General features: G+C 36.7%; 1 protein-coding gene across 5 annotated transcripts in view; it reads right to left on the minus strand.

Annotated features, from left to right (window-relative positions):
- FOCAD (focadhesin) overlaps positions 1-19,668 on the minus strand; it is a 301,517-nt gene that overhangs the window by 213,577 nt on the left and 68,272 nt on the right. For all 5 annotated transcript variants that reach the window (XM_044939795.2, XM_044939797.2, XM_044939796.2 and 2 more), the window contains 3 exons: positions 15,140-15,241; positions 7,851-8,055; positions 4,250-4,456 (listed from right to left, as the gene is read on the minus strand). In XM_044939795.2, the coding sequence (XP_044795730.1) occupies positions 4,250-4,456; positions 7,851-8,055; positions 15,140-15,241 (514 nt within the window). The remainder of the gene's footprint in view (positions 1-4,249; positions 4,457-7,850; positions 8,056-15,139; positions 15,242-19,668) is intronic.

The following is a 19,668-nucleotide window of genomic DNA, read 5'->3' on the forward strand; positions in this document are numbered from 1 at the left end:
GATTTTTTTTTCTTATTGTTGTTTTGTTTAGTGAAAAACAAGGAATGAGAAAGGCCACAGCAGAGGTAAGTATCTGCAGCAGACATAACAAAGCTCAACAGCCCAGCTCACACAATCCCCCAGTGTCACGGCTCTGCAACCTTCCCTGCCCGCCACTCAGAGTTGACTGACCCAAGCTGGGCCAATCAGACCATTCTTCCTAGGAATCTGAGAACTTAAATCTCAGTTTAACTTAAACCTCAGTTCTTTACACAGTGAAGAAAGGTAGGGGGGGCTGAGTCATCTGATGGTAATGTGTTAGGGAACATAGGTTTCCAGCCTTACCAAAGCTGGGAGGTTTAGCACTCTTCACTTTGAAAGCTACCTAGTCTCCCCACAAACAATATTTTCTGTTAAGAGTACATATGCTTAGGGTTTTGTGCTTCCAATGCAGGGGGCATGGGTTCAATCACTGGTCAGGGAACTAAGGTCACACAAGTCGTGTGGTATAGCCAAAAAAAAAAAAAAGAGAGAGAGAGAAAAGAATATATACTTTGCTTGAAATGGAAGACATCTTAGGTTATATGATCATTCAAATAGGCTAAAAATAGTTCAGCTAAGACCAAATACATTGAAACTAATGTAGCCTAAGAAATACATCCATTTTCAGTGTGCGATGAAATAAATCTGATATAAGAACAGAAAAGGAATAAAGAGGAAAAGACAAGTTAATGTAATATTTGAATTGAACATTTAGCTAAATTTCTTGGGGGACAGGAAATTTCATAACATAAGTATTTTAACAGTTCTACATATTTTTAATTCCTTCTAAAATTTTTAAAATATTGGGCAGATGGAAAACGCAACATAAATAAGACCTTCTCCCACAAACACCATTTCATCATTCTCAATGAAAGTATTCTGTCATTCTACATTAAAATCAAAAATATTTTTAAAATCCGACTCAAGTCAAAAATATTTGACTCAATATTTGACTTAAAAATATGACTCAATATTTGACTCAAAATTTGACTCAAAAATATTTGACTCAAAAATTCACTCGAGACAATGTGAATTTTAATAAGGATATTATCCATAAGAAGTTGAAATGCATCAAATATGTTTAAATCTATAAGTTCAGAAAACTTTCAGAAATTAGTAAGTAAAGGGAAAGAGTCAAGCCTGTATTCTAACTTCTGTATAAACTCTGCTACTGGATAACCAAATACTAAGCGGAACCAACTACTTCTTTTAAGAGAAGTAGTCCAGCTAACAAATGAAGAAGAACAGAATTAGATCATCATTTCTTTAATTCCTAATGAATTAATGGAACTAGGCACCAGCATCAACAAATACCAACATCATAAAAAGAAGAGCAACACATATTATGTGCTTCTCGATGAAAGAACACACCATGCCCTGTAGTCTTGGAAACAAAAATATAAAACAAAAATCTGAATCTGATCAGGCCTCTATAGCTAACAACCTATGAACGGAGAGACATGTCAAAGTGCACCAAGAGATTACAATCAGCAGATTTCAAGATTTACAAAACTCTATAGCTCACATAAGCCAGGTTTTTCTTCTTTTTTAAAACACGTAAACAATGTACAGATACACATGGAGGTGATAAAACTATAAACAAATGTAAAGATATCACTATAGAAGTCAGGATAGTCAGGGGAGGAAGGAGGTTGTGATTAGGACTGCACTCCTAGAAAACTTCTAGGGTTGCCAGAAAAGCTCTATTTCTGGATTTTTTATGCTTACAAGGTTGTTTACCTTCTATGCAAAAAAATATATATAATAATAATCAAATTATTTAAGGGTGCTAGTTTAAAAGGTAGATGTTTGGACCCAACAAGCCAGCTAATTCAATATCTCTAGGGGTAGGACCTAGGCATTTGCAGTTTAAATAAAATCTACCTAGTGATTTTGATGCACTCTAGTCTGAACAATTTGATTGGAATATAAACTTCACAGATCTTGTCTTTTTCACCTAACTGCCATAGCAAAGTACTTGCCATAAAAAACTGTCTCCTATTCACATGAATCTACACAAACAAGGAACATTATGGGTTTACCTGTTAAGTACATTACATATATGGTTAAGATAGGCAATTCCAAGTAATTTAACTATATAATATTATCTATATAGTATTTTCTATATATTATTTAGCTACAAATACTATTTATCCATATTTTATATGTATTTTATTAGTATAATATATATAAATATATTATCTATTATAGCTATTATCTAATAGGTATAACTATATAAAATTGATATAAAAATCTGAAAAAGTATGATTATTTTATTATATTAACTACATAATTTGTAACATCTAAGTAAGTGCTCAGTTGTGTCCAACTCTTTGCAACCCCATAGGCTGTAGCCCACCTAGCTCCTCTGCCCATGGAATTTTCCAGGCAAGAATACTGGAGTGGGGTGCCATATCTTACTCCAGGAGATCTTCCCAACCCAGGGACCAAACCCATGCCTCTTATATCTCCTGCACTGGCAGGTGGATTCTTTACACTGTGCCACTTGGGATATGGTAATAATGTATCAGTTCAGTTCAGTCGCTCAGTTGTGTCCAACTCTTGGCCACCCCATGAATCCCAGCACGCCAGGCCTCCCTGTCCATTACCAACTCCCGGAGTTCACTCAGACTCACATCCATCGAGTCAGTGATGCCATCCAGCCATCTCATCCTCTGTTGTCCCCTTCTCCTCCTGACCCCAATCCGTCCCAGCATCAAAGTCTTTTCCAATGAGTCAACTCTTCGCATGAGGTGGCCAAAGTACTGGAGTTTCAGCTTTAGCATCATTCCTTCCAAAGAAATCCCAGGGCTGATCTCCTTCAGAATGGACTGGTTGGATCTCCTTGCAGTCCAAGGGACTCTCAAGAGTCTTCTCCAACACCACAGTTCAAAAGCATCAATTCTTCGGCACTCAGCCTTCTTCACAGTCCAACTCTCACATCCATACATGACCACTGGAAAAACCATAGCCTTGACTAGACAGACCTTTGCTGGCAAAGCAATGTCTCTGCTTTTGAATATGCTATGTAGGTTGGTCATAACTTTCCTTCCAAGGAGTAAGCGTCTTTTAATTTCATGGCTGCAATCACCATCTGCAGTGATTTTGGAGCCCCGAAAAATAAAGTCTGACACTGTTTCTACTGTTTCCCTATCTATTACCCATGAAGTGATGGGACCGGATGCCATGATCTTCATTTTCTGAATGTTGAGCTTTAAGCCAACTTTTTCACTCTCCACTTTCACTTTCATCAAGAGGCTTTTTAGTTCCTCTTCACTTTCTGCCATAAGGGTGGTGTCATCTGCATATCTGAGGTTCTTGATATTTCTCCCAGCAATCTTGATTCCAGCTTGTGTTTTTTCCAGTCCAGCGTTTCTCATGATGTACTCTGCATATAAGTTAAATAAATAGGGTGACAATATACAGCCTTGTAGTACTCTTTTTCCTATTTGGAACCAGTCTGTTGTTCCATGTCCAGTTCTAACTGTTGCTTCCTGACCTGCATACAGATTTCTCAAGAGGCAGCTTAGGTGGTCTGGGATTCCCATCTCTTTCAGAATTTTCCACAGTTTCTTGTAATCCACACAGTCAAAGGCTTTAGCATAGTCAGTGAAGCAAAAGTAGATATCTTTCTGGAATTCTCTTGTTTTTTATATGATCCAACAGATGTTGGCATTTTGATGTCTGGTTCCTCTGCCTTTTCTGAATCCAATCTGTACATATGGAAGTTGTTGGTTCACATACTGTTGAAGCCTCGCTTGGAGTATTTTGAGCATTACATAGGGTGTAGCATATAAATGTTGAATATTTGTGTCCTACATGAGTAAATGAAAAAACTATCACTGTGGTAGACCCTTAACTGATGCTCCAAACAGTATGTAATGACTCATTTTTATAATAAATGATAATAGCAGCATTATATTACTGGGCTTCCCTGGTGGCTCAGATGATAAAGAATCTGCCTGCTATGTGGGAGACCCGAGTTCAATCCCTGGTCGGGAAGATCCCCTGGAGAAGGTAATTGCTACCCACTCCAGTTTTCTTGCCTGGAAAATTCCATAGAAAGAGGAGCCCAGCAAACTAGAGTCCATGGGGTCACAAAAGTATGATCTAATAGTATTAGATGAAAAAAACCTTTGATATGCAATAAGTAAAAGAGTATACTCACCTTGCTACTAAAAGACCAATGTAAGTGATAACTGATATTAAAACTTCTTACTATCCTTACCTCCTTCAGAAGTTCAACACTGTGCTCTAAAAGGTGAATTAAAGATGAGCATTCCCCAGTTATGTTTAAGCTGACTTCACAGACACACAGCAGCTGAAGGGTCAGCTGGGTAAGCTGAATTTTCCAGAAAACAGGATAACGCAAAAGGTTTAAGTATACTTCTTCAATAAACAGCATCACTTCTGTTGTCTGTATCAAATCTTTGATCTGAGAAACAATCATTATAGGATATTAAAATAAATACACAAACCAAAGGATAATTTAACTTATACAAGAAGTTTACCAATAAATTATTTTTTCTCTAAACCTATAAAGACTTAAAAGAAATGAAGAAATTTATGTAACTCAAAGACAGTTAAACATACAACTCTGCCTTCTCCTATTGTCACTAACTGAAACACAATTTGCTACTGTTTTTGTTACTGCTGGCTGGCACAAATTCTTCTCATTTATTTTTCTAACTACTCTTAGTGCAGATTTTAAAAGACAAATTACATGACAGTACCACATGTTGAAGTAAATAAATTAAAGTTGGTTTTGAATCCTTCAAATGAACTTGCCTTTCTATAATTCCAACATAGTTACCTGCAAGAAAAGCATTAGTATGTTATTCTAATGCACTGCTAAGCCCTCCATCTGCAAGAAATTTGTTCAGACAACCTTAACTGAGAGCATCATTTCCAAACACGGCAGATGCAGTGAAAGACCATATTCAAATAGTAGAGTGTCTTCTCAACTGGCTAATGTATTAGATAGGAAGGACTTGAATGCTCTTGAAAATCCCAATTCAATTCAAACCCAGCTGTTCTGATCAAAATTCTGGAGTTAGTACTAAGGATATGGTCCTACTCACAGACACACTGGCATTTCCCAGAGATTACAAACAATGAACCATCTGCTTCAATCAGGAGCCTTGTGTCTGTTAAATTCATCAAGAGGAAGGCCTACAGTTGACCAGCTGTACCTTTCACCCAGCCGTTACCACCATAATAACCCTAAAAGACTGTAAGTTATACGCAGAAAAATTAATTTCTAACAAATAAAAAGAAAAAAGCTATTAAAAGATCAAGGGGGAGGAGACAGCAGAAAATGCTATGTTATTAAGAAAATATGTGAACAGTTCAGTAGCCAAATTATTTTACTCCTTTGCAAACATATAAAGGAGTATATTTGCAAAGGCAAAAGGCCACCAAGAATTGAAAGGGATTTAAAACAAAGTAAAGCCTCATGCTTATTTGACAACATACTTCCTTGAGTGCATTTTTTCTACATACTTAAAATTTTCTGTAATAAAAAAAATTTTTCAAGACCAGCTCAGTAACTTCACATTAAAGGCTTTCCAATCTTTAGCATTACCAAAGTTCTTAACAAGATTACTTTGTAAGTAACGGTTTCTCTTTATGTTGAAATAGACCATGTGCAATGAATAATATGTGAGATGACAAGTCACAATTAAGAAGAACGACTGGGACCAAAGTGAGTACTGAAGTTTAAGGCAGGTAAAAACACAACTCCATAGATACAATATGAAAGAATTGAAATGAGAAAAAAAAGAAATAGGAGTTTCACTGGTCAGCATCTCATTGACTTATGGATCAACAGTGTGATGGCTATTTCTAAGGAAAAACTTTTAATTATATGATTGTTTTGAAATGCTCCATATTGATCAGACCACATCTACAGTACTACATTCAGCTCTAAAAAGAACATTTTATAATAATACATTCTCAACACCAACAGACTATAGAAATTCCCCCAAAGAACAGTGAAAAGTCAAAACCATTTCATGCAGAAAAGTAAAGAAATTGATGAAAAGAAAGAACAGAGGAAGGGAGTAAAGGATTAAAAGGAAGAAAAGGAAGGAAGAAATGTATAAGATAGAATTCAGATAAGCTGTTTAAAAAGCTTATTTTATTTTGCTCTGAGAAGAACAGAGACTAATGGGTAATCTTAGGAAAATGCAGGTCAATTAGAAGTATTTGCTAAAAAAAATACATATAAAAAACGGTTGCCTTGCAAAATAGCATGCTTCCTATCACTGAAATATTTAATTAGTCATGGGATGGTTGTCTCTTAACGAGTATAACAAATACATATAATTAGTGGGAAAATGAATTACACCACCAAGATCCCTCCCAGCTCTGTTCTTCATTCCAATAAAGCTGATTTGTTATAATTAAATGTATTTATGTCACTAGTCCCACTAGTTCCAAATGACGGATCTGACTTTTTCTTCTCAAATACCGTGACTAAATATATTAAGAAGCCACAGATTTCCAGGTGGCACTAGTGGTAAAGAACCTGCCTGTCAATTCAGGAAACCTAAGAGACACAGGTTCCATCCCTGGGTCAGGATAATCTGCTGGAGGAAGGTAAAGCAACCCATTCCAGTATTCTAGCCTAGAGAATCCCATTGACAGAGCAGCCTGGCGGGCTATGCTCCATGGGGTCTCAAAGAGTCAGACACGATTGAAGTGACTTAGCAAGCATGCACAGATTTCTGAAAATACTTCACAAAACACACTTCTAGAAGTATTTAGGCTTGTTAATATAGGTTGATGACAGTGAAGGCGAACATCTACCGAAGAGCACAGCACAGGGCAATACAAGCACGCTGCGGGACAAGTGTAGCTTAGCGCTATATGTTCTGCACATACCCCGCTTTATTGGCCACACAAAACAAAAGCTTTGAAAAAGCCACAGGGGAATTCACTTTGATTAACTTTTCTCTGCCTTGATTGCAGGAAAGCCTGATTATGAGTCACAAAAGATTCACTCTAGTCACTCTTTGATAACACAAACTTCAAACAGGTCATCTGTGACCTCAAGTGATCACCTTGAAAAATATTCACAAATTCCCTCCCATTGGCTAAGCAGCACGGTACTCAGATTGTAGGGAAAAAACAAATTAGATGGTGAGATGGGATAAATGAATATTATATTCAAATTATAACAATCTGGCAACTGAAATAAAAAAAAAAATTCTGTAGTTACAGAGATATTAGCTCAAATTTATCGTTCCTCTTAACTCCCTAAGCATTCTGTCCATACCTCTATTATACATCTTTGTCCATCTACTTTGAATTATAAGAATACCTATACCTGTTTTAGCTCCCTTACTAGACTGTGGTCTTTCCAAGAATAGGATCCATACAGGTCACCACATACACTATAAGGAAACTTCTGAAAACTGGAATCTAGCCAGCACTCAGATAGTCAAGCCCCCAGGGCTGTATGTACCCAGAGAGATGTCTTTTTCCAACTTACACAAAAAGGACTTTTTTTTTAACTTATAACGCTCTCAGTGTCCAGCACAAGGGGAAACTCAGGTCAAAATTATTTTCCCTGAGGAGTCCTCCTTAAAGTTTTCATTCCTACTAATCCTAAAATGGATTATGTTGATTTACATTTCTGTGAATTTAGTTAACATTGTATATATCAGAGTGAAATCTAGATTTGTTTCCATTATCATCTCCAAAACCCAGAAAGTGTTTCTAGAGCTGTTTGCCACATCACACAGGTTCTATTTTATGTACAACAATAACAATCAATACTTATTAATTCAGGTGCCATGTTAATGAAAGAGGAGAAAAGGCCTTACCTGCAAACATGGAACCATGTCACAACACAGTTGTAGTATCTGTTGTTCCAATATTGATGGTTGTTCTTTGTCACAAGGGACCCGGGGTTTAAGTAAGACTTTGAGCAGAGTTAATCGGAGTTTAGCATATTCTTGTAACTGGGGTGGTTCACAATATAGATACCATAGAAATGGCGCCATAATTTGGATACATGAAACTTCAGACCTGCAAGTAAGTCATGTAATGTAGAAGCCAGTCACTGAATTACACAGAGTACCAACCAGGTAAGTGTCAAGCATCAACTTAGAGTTCATGACATGTCATAAACTATGATACCATTGAGTGTACCTTTTTTATCATGACTCTTCTATTCTACCATGACCCACCTAAACTCATGCCAAACAGTTGTTTCTACACTGGGGAGAAGGACTTAATACCTGGAGCCCATAAGCCTGATGCCCAGGACTAAGAGGGTCTACTTGCACACTAAAATAGCATCTATATCTCCAGGTCCAGTCTTTAGTGAACATCAGAATCGTCTGAGAACCTTTTGAGAATTTTAGACATCAGGATCCATTTTTCCAAGAGTATGATACAAGCATGCAGTTTTGGAAAAGCTCAATAGGTAAGGTCCTAAGTAAAATACAAAACAAAACAAAACTCATACAGACATCCAAAAAGATGATCGACAGTCAATATTTACTTGTCAACTTGTCAGCACTTAGGGTGTGCATGTTACTACACTTGGTGCCTTTAAATTCAATCAATCTTTACCACAACCCTACAAAATAAAAATATTATTATCCCATTATGCAGACACAGAAACTGAGGCAGACAGAAGTAAAGTAATTGGCCAAGTCCTCCTAAGTTTTTCCCACTCAAGGGAGGAAGACTTTACAAACCCTTCATATCTATTTAGATTATAATACATCCCTATAACTCCAAGTCCAAAGTCACTAAAATGCCAGAATGACCTTTCAGAGATAAAAATTTGATCATGCCATTAATCAGCTTGACAGAGTTTATGCTTAAGATAAAGTATTCACAAACCCTTTATAATTTGACCTCTATTTTCTAATTTCATTTCTTCTTCTTCTCCACTCTCCACTGAACTACACTAAATTTAGTTCTGATCATCAGTCAAGTCATCTGGGTTTTCTTCTCACCTGCTGTTACATTCATCTGTAATACTCTCCCCTTTCTCCTTTTCCTGTTCCCTCCTCTGCCTAATTTCTATCATCTTTCAGTTCTACCCTTTAAAAGGACTTCCTGAGGGCCTTCCCTGACACACAGCCTTGGTCAAATCCCCATTGTGTGCTTGCACAGCATAATGACTTTATTGTCATTATTTATTTATATCTCCATCCCCTGCTAGACTATCAGTCAATAAGGGCATGAATCATGGGTTTCAGTTTAATACTCTATTACCAATAAGTGTACACACTAGGCCCTCAGAGATGCTCAATCATTAAATTAATTGATTCATTTACACTGTCATAGAGTAGTTTTATAATTAGCATGCATTGATTAAATATCATGATTTTATTTTAATATTTTTCATACTTATTATAAATAAGTTATTATTACATAAGATACAAAGATGAAACAGGCATTATCTATCCTTAAGAAGCATGTAGTTTAACAGGGACCATCAGCTCTGTTCATGGACTAGAGAATACAAAGTGAAAAAGGTGCTAAAAGAAAGGTAAAAGGTGCAATACTTAATGGAGGAAATGGTATTTAAATCATGACTGATGACATTAATTTTATAATGCTATACATTCCACAGCAATGTGATTTCAAAACACCATTAACACTAATAAAAATTTAAAAGTTACCAAATTGATAAGATTTAACCTATTCATTCATTCATTTATTCGTGTCACAAAATTTACTAAGCTCCTACAGATATCTTCACTCTTCTATGTGCTAGAAACAAAATTAAACACATGCTCTGACAGAGCATGTGTTCCTCATAATCTGCAGGAAGTTGGGTTTTTTTCCCCCCTCATCAGCACCAATACTTACACAATCTATAAAAAAAAAACCAAAAGGACCTGTGAGTTCATAATTATTAATGAAACATTAATAACTGTCTTTATCATAATACCTACTATAGGAAACTAAAAAATGTTTCATAGATCAAGCAAGTAGATGATGTATATATGGATTAGACTATGGAACAGAAAAGAGACTTAAAATACTTTGTTGCCCCGTCTCTGTCCAATAATATACTCCCCAAAGAATAAATACTAGCCAGGTGGTAAACAACAGTTAGAACTGGACATGGAAAAACAGACTGGTTCCATATAGGAAAAGGAGTACGTCAAGGCTGTATATTGTCACCCTGCTTATTTAACTTATATGCAGAGTACATCATGAGAAACACTGGGCTGGAAGAGGCACAAGCTGGAATCAAGATTGCCGGGAGAAATATCAATAACCTCAGATATGCAGATGTCACCACCCTTATGGTAGAAAGTGAAGAACTAAAGAGCCTCTTGATGAAAGTGAAAGAGGAGAGTGAAAAAGTTGGCTTAAAGCTCAACATTCAGAAAACTAAGATCATGGTGTCCAGCTCCATCAATTCATGGCAAATAGATGGGGAAACAGTGCAAACAGTGGCTGACTTTATTTTTTTGGGCTCCAAAATCACTGCAGATGGTGACTGCAGCCATGAAATTAAAAGACGCTTACTCCTTGAAAGAAAAGTTATGAACAACCTAGACAGCATACTGAAAAGCAGAGACATTACTTTGCCAACAAAGGTCCATCTTTAAGGCTATGGTTTTTCCAGTAGTCATGTATGGATGTGAGAGTTGGACTATAAAGAAAGCTAAGTGCTGAAGAATTGATGCTTTTGAACTGTGGTGTTGGAGAAGACTCTTGAGAGTCCCTTGGACTGCAAGGAGATCCAACCAGTCCATACTAAAGGAAATCAGTCCTGAGTGTTCACTGGAAGGAGTGATGTTGAAGCTGAAACTCCAATACTTTGGCCACCTGATGCGAAGAGCTAACTCATTGGAAAAGACCCTGATGCAGGGAAAGATTGAAGGCATGAGGAGAAGGACATGACAGAGGATGAGATGGTTGGATGGCATCACCAACTCAATGGTCATGAGTTTGAGTAAGCTCCAGGAGTTGGTGATGGACAGGGAGGCCTGGCGTGCTGTAGTCCACGGGGTAGCAAAGAGTTGCACACAACTGAACTGGATTGAACTGAGGTGTTAAGAACATCCATAAATAGCTTATCAGTTTTCTCCTACTTTGAGGTGCTAAAGGTGAAATGGAAGGTTCATGCAAAGAAAAGTATTTCCAAGGTGTTATTATTTGACACTAAAAGCATAATGTTGAGCTTTCCTAGGAAATATACTATCTAAAATCTCTATGCTTAATCTGTTCTGATTCTAGATTTTGCATTTCCTATGTGATCAACCTAGATAGCATATTAAAAAGCAGAGACATTACTTTGCCAACAAAGGTTCGTCTAGTCAAGGCTATGGTTTTTCCAGTGGTCATGTATGGATGTGAGAGTTGGACTGTGAAGAAAGCGGAGTGCCAAAGAATTGATGCTTTTGAGCTGTGGTGTTGGAGAAGACTCGAGAGTCCCTTGGACTGCAAGGAGATCCAACCAGTCCATTCTGAAGGAGATTAGTCCTGGGTGTTCTTTGGAAGGACTGATGCTAAAGCTGAAACTCCAGTACTTTGGCCACCTCATGTGAAGAGTTGACTCATTGGAAAAGACTCTGATGCTGGGAGGGATTGGGGGCAAGAGGAGAAGGGGACGACAGAGGATGAGATGGCTGGATGGCATCACTGACTCGATGGACGTGAGTCTGAGTGAACTCCGGGAGTTGGTGATGGACAGGGAGGCCTGGCATGCTGTGATTCATGGGGTGGCCAAGAGTCGGACACGACTGAGCGACTGAACTGAACTGAACTGTACTGATGTGCTATCTGATGATTTACTATCAATGCTGTGGAGTATGAAATCAACTGGTCTTAAGGAGAAAAGGAAAATAAAACAGATAACCTGAAATCCCAAAGTGACTAAGAATGTTTAAAAGTGTGACCCATTGTGCATGTTTACAAACAAGGCTTTCACATGTATGTTCAACAAGGAGGGAGAAATAGTGGGAAAAGACTTGGAATAAGAGTCAAAATACTGAGGCTTAGGGCCCAACTCTGTCAACTGAATAGCCACGTGACCCACGTGACCTTGAGCAAATCATTTAGTGTTGCTCTCCTTAGTTCCCTCTCTAAAAAACTATGTGTTAGCCTAGTTAATCTTGAAAAAGCCACGCTTAAAGTCCATGTGTGTTAGTTGCTCAGTCATGTCCGACCCTTTGCAACCCCATGGACTATATAGCTCACCAGACTCCTCTGTCCATGAGGCAAGAATCCTGGAGTGGGTTGCCATTTCCTTCTCCAAAACACCATGACATCATTGTCAATTTACCCAATTCTTAGTTCTATAGAGATGAAGTCTTGACATCAGAGGCCTTCTACAAATGAGTGCAGAATTTAACTAGAGAATCACGTCCCCACAAATCTAGCATGAAGATACACTGCTATTTCAGGACATCTACATTCTATTAAAAATGAAACCAAACAGCTATTCTAACCAACAATTTCTAAGATAGAAAGGTCTAGGAATACTAGCTATCATCACAATATTTTGCCTCCTTCTTGTAGTTGTGAATCACCATTTATATTCTTACTAAATTACCAAATTTCCTTCATTATCTTCTAAATGTAAAAAGTACTAATCTAACTCACTCTAAAATTAAATCTCAGGAAACTAACAGTCTGCTGAAAATGCAACCAGAATTATCAATTTCATCCTACAAAAAATAGTCTCATGGTGCAAAAGCAGAAATGAGACAACTGAAATTCTTTGCAAAGAAATATAAAATTATTTAGAACTTCTAAAAAGCTCTAGATAGCATACTCTAACAGTTATGTAAAGTTTAAAAATAAAATAAAATTAAAAAAAAACAAAAACAAAAACAAATGAAAGGATTAAGTCAATAAAAGCTTATCAGTAAATAAATCAGAATCAATAAATAATCTTTTCTCCTTATGAACATCTGGACATTATCATTAGAACTACTTCCAAATTCCAAAATAATACTCCTTTGACACGAAAACAACTAAAATGTAATATAATTATTTGCTAACTGAAGCATGAGACAAGTGAGATATTTGTAAGGATTACCCTAAAAAGAAGCTTAATAACAGATTTGGCACATAAGCAGCACATCTTTTATAAAATATCCCAATCTATTTAACAAGAAAAATTTCATTAAACAACTGTTTATAAATTTGTTAATTTTGCTTTCTGACATGGATGAACAAAGACATTTTTAGTAAATATTAATATCTTATCTTTGAAAATGCAGTCATGGGTGAGGGAAGAGAAGATGGTAATGTTTATTTTAAGATATTTATTCAATTGTTACACAGATTTTTCTTACTGGCAGATTCCAAGCTTCCCTGTATCTCTTTAAAGCTTCTTCTGATAGTATATCCTACCTGGAAATTCTGTCTAAAATTGAAGTTAAAGACTCCAAAATGGAATTCTAATAAATTGCATCTATAGGACATTCTAAGACCTTCAAGAACAAGAACACATGAATATAGCTAGTGTGGGAAAAGTAGCTCAGGCATTGGACTACATGGTCAATGGTACTATCCTATCATGACCTTGTATAGAAGTACTAAGTAAGCAGTTAGGTTTTATATTTTAGGAGCCACTTTACAACCCACTGCCTGGGCCCCACCAATCTGGGAGCCTCCTGTGTATACATATATACTTTGAACATTTGTAAGCACCTAAACTGTGCCAGGCATTGTTAACATAAAGAATACTAAGACAGAGTTCCTGCCCTCAAGAAAGTTTCAGTTAATGGAGGATAATAATTATAAGACAATGTAATAAATATAATCATGTCAGAAATCACAACTAAAGTATTAATTTAGCTTGTGGTAAGTAAACACTTCCTGGAAGAGACAATACCTAAAAAGAAATTTAAAATAGAGAAAGTAATCAAGAAAGGGCTAGTTAGACAAGGGATGTGATGAGATTCAAGACAGTAAAGTAGAAATTAATAAGCAAAAGAAGAGGCGAGGGAATAGCACTTCTTGCTGTGTGGAACCAAAGCAAGTCAGTGTATTGCTGAATATGGAATTCATAAATCATGAGATAAAGGAGAAAATAAAATTGGTGAAACCGATCATACACAGAGCCTAGTATATGACATAACAGATCTCATCCTGTAGCCCAGGGATTTTCCAGCTAGTCCAGAGACCAAACTATTGTTTTCCAATAGAAAGCTGCTGTGAGATATCAACATATTATTAAAAAAAAAAGAAGAAGAAAACAGTGAATAAAAACAGAGCTGGGACTTCCTTGGCTGTCCAGTGGTTAAGAACTCACTTTTGAATGCAGGAGATATGTGTTCAATCCTGGTCAGAGTGCTAAGATCCCACATGCCTTATGGCCAAAAACCCAAAACATAAAACAGAAGCAGTATTGTTACAAATTCAATAAAGACTTTAAAAATGGTCCACATCAAATTAAAAAACAAAAACAAAACTTAAAATAAAAAAAGCTGAAGCGGTGTGAGGGTGTTTCCATGTTTAGCCTCTACATTTGCAAGTCCAGTTTGGAAATCACAGTGATGGTGACCTAAGCTAGGCAGTGACACAAAGATCTGCTCTCCTGATACGTCGCCCTGATGGATGGCTTAGAGAATGGCTTTGAGCAGGATGACATGGAAGGCAGAGCTGCCAGTTAAGAACAGGTGGCAACAGTCACAGCAAGAGATGACCACCTGAGCTAATGCCATGGTAACAGAATGGGAGAAAGCTTTGAGGACCATCAGAAGGCAGAAGGCCTTGGTGAAGCTAAACTAACCGCACATATGGTGGTCATCTGGTCCCAGTCGGCAATACTGTTTAATCCCAACTGGCACTGGTTTCTAATGGAGAGATTAACTCACTAATCAATTTCCAGCAGGAAGACCTGTCATCCATATGTACTATGTAGTAGCTTACTGAATATTTCCAATCAACCTTCCAACTGTCCAATGCTTAGCTTCTTTAACAGTAGCTATTCTCATGGTCAATATTTCAACAATCAATAAAACACATAGGATTTTTTTCTCTTAAAAAGAAAACAGGAAACTATATCCTGCTGTAAGACATTTCGGCAGGAGAAAACATTACAATCAAAACAGCTTAAAAGAAAAACTCTAAAATTAGCATATACTATTCCATCTCCCTAATTTATTTTATTTTATATTACCTTTCAAGGCATTGTTGGAAAAAAGCTGTCAGCTGCTGCAAAATGACTGGCCAGCAATCAGGTCTGTGCTCAAGAACAGTGATCAAAGGCTGAGGATGGTTTCTGAAAAACACACAAAGTCACACTGGAAGCTGTCATTTCAGGATACACATTTTTAATATCCAAATATAACAAGAGAAAAAGCCACTGACATCTAGAAACTTTTTTTCCAGGATTCATAATTGTCACAGAATCCTCATTTGCTGCATTTGTTGCAGAGTTGGCTCATTAGAATTATTTTTTTTTTAATTTGTTTTCCAGAAAAAAGAACCTGAGTCTTAGAGATCCAAATTTGACAGCAGTCTCTGTTATCTAATAGCTCTATGACTTTGGCCAAGCTCCTCAATCCAGTAGCTCTCTCATTATCCACTCCCTTGATTCCCTGATTCTTGGAAATCTCCTCTTCTTGCTGATGAATCTCTTTCCAGACCTGAAAGATACCATCTCCTCTAACACTGTCCCAACCTATAAGCACCATCTCTCTGTCTCCGTGGGGCTTCACTGGTGGCTCAGCGGTAAAGAACACACCTAAAAAGCAGGAAACGTGGGCTTGATCCCTGGATCAGGAAGATCCCCTGGTAAAGGGGATGGCAACCCACTCCAGTATTCTTGCCTGGGAAATTCCATGGACAGAGAAGCCTGGCAGGCTACAGTCCATGGGGTCGCAAAGAGTCTGACACAAATGAGCAATTAAACAACAGCTATGTCTCTGTTCCCATTTACCCCCATTCTTCTCAATATATAGCTCTGTGTTCCCCCAATATACTTCAGGTAAGGAAAAAGAAAATATTTCTCCCATCTCAAATAACAAACTCTTCAAATTATAAATTCTGAAAATTTCTATTGAACAAGAACAAATCTTTTTATCTGGGCTCCATCAATCAAGATGCCAAAAAGACTGTATAAAAGATCTGAAATGTGAAGGATTCTCAAATAATGGGGTTAAAAAAGAAAAGGAAAAAAGACAAACAAATTATTCTAAGTAGTACAAAAAAGTCTACTGGAAATTGTAAATTCATTAGCTCTTTAAACTATGAAGTACTACACAAAGAATCTTCAGTTATTAGTGACGTGGCTTTTTCCTCCAAGAAAAAAATTTTAATTAAAAATGCTGCTGCTGCTGCTACTGCTAAGTTGCTTCAGTCGTGTCCGACTCTGTGCGACCCCATAGACAGCAGCCCATCAGGCTCCCCCATCCCTGGGATTCTCCAGGCAAGAACACTGGAGTGGGTTGCCATTTCCTTCTCCAATGCATGAAAGTGAAAAGTGAAAGTGAAGTCTCTCAGTCATGTCCCGACTGTTTGCGACCCCATGGACTGCAGCCTACCAGGCTTCTCTGTCCATGCCATTGCCTTCTCCGGTAAAAATGCTACTTATTTTTTTAATGAAGTATAGCTGATTTACAATATTGTGTTAGTTTCAAGTATACAAAAAATGATTCAGTCATACCTACATACATACAAATTCTTTTTTTATTCTTTTCCATTATAATTTATTATAAGATATTGAACATAGTTCCCCCTGCTATTCAGTAAATCCTATTGTTTATCTATTTTATATATAGTAATATGCATCTATTAATCCATACGCCCAATTTATCCTTCCCTTATCCTTTCCTGTTTGTCAACCATAGTTTGTTTTCTATGTCTGTGAAAATACTTTTGTTTTGTAAATAAGTTCATTAGTACTATTTTTGAGATTTCACATATAAGTGATATCATATAATATTTGTCTTTCTGACTTGATTTATAGAATAATCTCTAGGTTGATCAATGTTGCTGCAAATGGTATTATTTCATTCTTTTTTTATTCTGTTTTTAACTTTTTATCTTACATTGCAGAATAGTTTATTAAGAATATTTTGGTAGTTTCAGGTGTACAGCAAAGTGATTCAGTTATATATATATACACACACACACATGTGTTTATTTTCTCAAATTAAAAAAAAATTTTTTTAAATGCTATTTGAAAGAAATTCACACCATATAGATCCATCTATCTTTTTTACATAAAAAGAATTATATACATAATTTTAATTCAATAATACAGCACTAGCAATGTTTAAAAAAAAAAAGAAAGAAAAAGATCAGACCATCAGTCACACTCAAATGATTTTTTAAAACTGCCTTCTTGGTGGTTCTCAAAATGTGATCGCCTTCCCAGCAATATCAGCATCACCTGGGAACTTGTTAGAAATGAAAATAAATTCTCAGGCCTCAGCCAGCCCTAATAAACAGCTCTCCAGACAATTCTGATGCACTGCTATAAAGCAGTGCTACTCAGCCCGGTTGTGAGCTAGATTCATCTGTGGAGCTCTTTTTAAAATACGAGTGCCCAGGCTTCAATTATACCGGGGTTGCTAGGAGTGGAGCCCATGCATTAGTAATTTTAAAAAATTCTTCTAGCAATTCTGATGTGTTGCCAGAGTTGAAAATTGGTACAAGTTAAAAACCACATAAGAGGGAGGTTTGTAGTTGGGAAGTTTTCTGATTTTTTTTTTTCTCTCTCTTAAACAGAAAATTATGGCAGATACTTCACACTGAAACACTCATGTTAAACACCTCTCTGACACTACTACACAGTTTCTGGATATTATAACACCATCTCTCTATTCTCTCCTCAACCTCACCTAATCTATCAGCCACTAACTTCAAATGCTGGCAAGCTCCTGTTTGTTAAAGCACAGGCTATTTCTGAGTGATCAGATTACTGCCATTGCTAAAGGACTGCTCCAAGCAACTCTTTATGCCAAAACTTAAAAATCCTATCGAAATCACATTTCCAAATTCCAAACTCCTTGGCAGTTAATCCTATCTAGAATCTGCTTCTACCCTAGTTGTTACAGATATTAAGAAAATAAATGCTACAAATCCTAAAAGCCTCTCAGGTATGTCACATCATCCGAACTTGTTAGATTACAAATTCAGTAGGTCATGTTCAAGCAAACATGAATGAAAAGGAAAGAACAGCAACTGGAATTAATTTTAGCTATGGGTTTTCCTTCTGATAAGCCCCATACTGAAATGAGGAGCATCAGATATGACCACCCACTAGTCCTCCAGCTAATGGTGGCATTCATTACTATTTAAGAAGAAAATCCAAGAAGATACTACGTAGTTTCTGTGTGATCATAAAACACTTAAATGTTTTTCAATACTCTTCCCTTATGTCACCTCCTACCTCTTCCCACTTCTCATGTTTCCTCCTCCAAAAAGCTGTTAAGAATCTACCTCCTTTACAGAGACTCACAGACTTAGACAAAAACTTATGGTTGCTGGGTGGAATGAAGTGGGGAAGGGATAGTCAGGGAGTTTGGGATGGACATGTATGCACTCCTGCATTTAAAATGGATAACCAGCATGTGGGTACAGGACATGGAACTCTGTTCAATGTTATGTGGCAACCTGGATGGGAGGGGAGTTAGGGGTAAAATGGATACATAGGTATGGCTGAGTCCTTTTGATGTTCACCTGAAATTATCACAACATTGTTTGTTAACTGACTATACCCAAAAAAAATAAAAAGGTTTAAAAAAAATTTTTTTAATCTCTTTTTAAAAACTATAAAGAATGTATCTTCTTTTAAAAAGTTTTGTCCAAATTAAATCATATCAACAGAAGTAAAAGATAATAATTTAAATTAGATTAGAAATGATGCATATACTAGCAAACAACTCTATCATACTTTATTAATAGCTTCTACTTTACTGGAATTGTGGGACCCCCTGTAACTTTGTTGTATGACTAACTTTGTTGGAGGCTCGTTCTGCTAGCTTTTGGGTTCAGCAAATTCTATTCAATATCTCAGACTTTAACTCTAAAGATGAAATTATGTAGAATATAGAATAGGGATTATCCAAATTAATTACTGACTTGTGCTGCTGTTTAGTCACTAAGTTGTGTCTAACTCTTTTGCAAGCCCATGGACTGTAGTTTGCCAGGCTCCTCAGTCCATGAGATTTCCCAGGCAAGAATACTGGAGTGAGTTGCCATTTCCTCCTCCAGGGGATCTTCCTGGTACAGGGATCAAACCCTTTGTCTCATGCATTGGCAGGTGGATTCTGGACCACTGAGCCACCAGGGAAGCCGAATTACTGACTTAGACATCTGGAAAATTAATTTTTCCAGATAATTAATTATGTCAGATCCAAGTGAAAATTTGTAGGAATAATATACAATATCGATTCCAAGAAATTAAAAACCTTGACAGAGAAAGGAAGTCCAAATTAAGAACACTGAATATTACTGCTGATTAACATTGATTACCATTATACTATTTCAACTTGGTACAACTAAGCTAAAATCAATTATAATTACCAAAATTTTGTTTTAATACTTTGAATATAATGAAAAGAGCTAAGGTTTCCCTCGTGAATCACTACAATGGCATATGAATGCACCTATAAAATAATATATAAAGCTTTATGGTTCATAGAATGGACATAGTTTTTAATTCAATCACTTTATTGTGCAGTTGCCATACATAAAGTT

The sequence above is a fragment of the Bubalus bubalis genome, chromosome 3 (genome assembly GCF_019923935.1).
Source record: "Bubalus bubalis isolate 160015118507 breed Murrah chromosome 3, NDDB_SH_1, whole genome shotgun sequence".
Classification (NCBI taxonomy): Eukaryota; Metazoa; Chordata; class Mammalia; order Artiodactyla; family Bovidae; genus Bubalus; species Bubalus bubalis.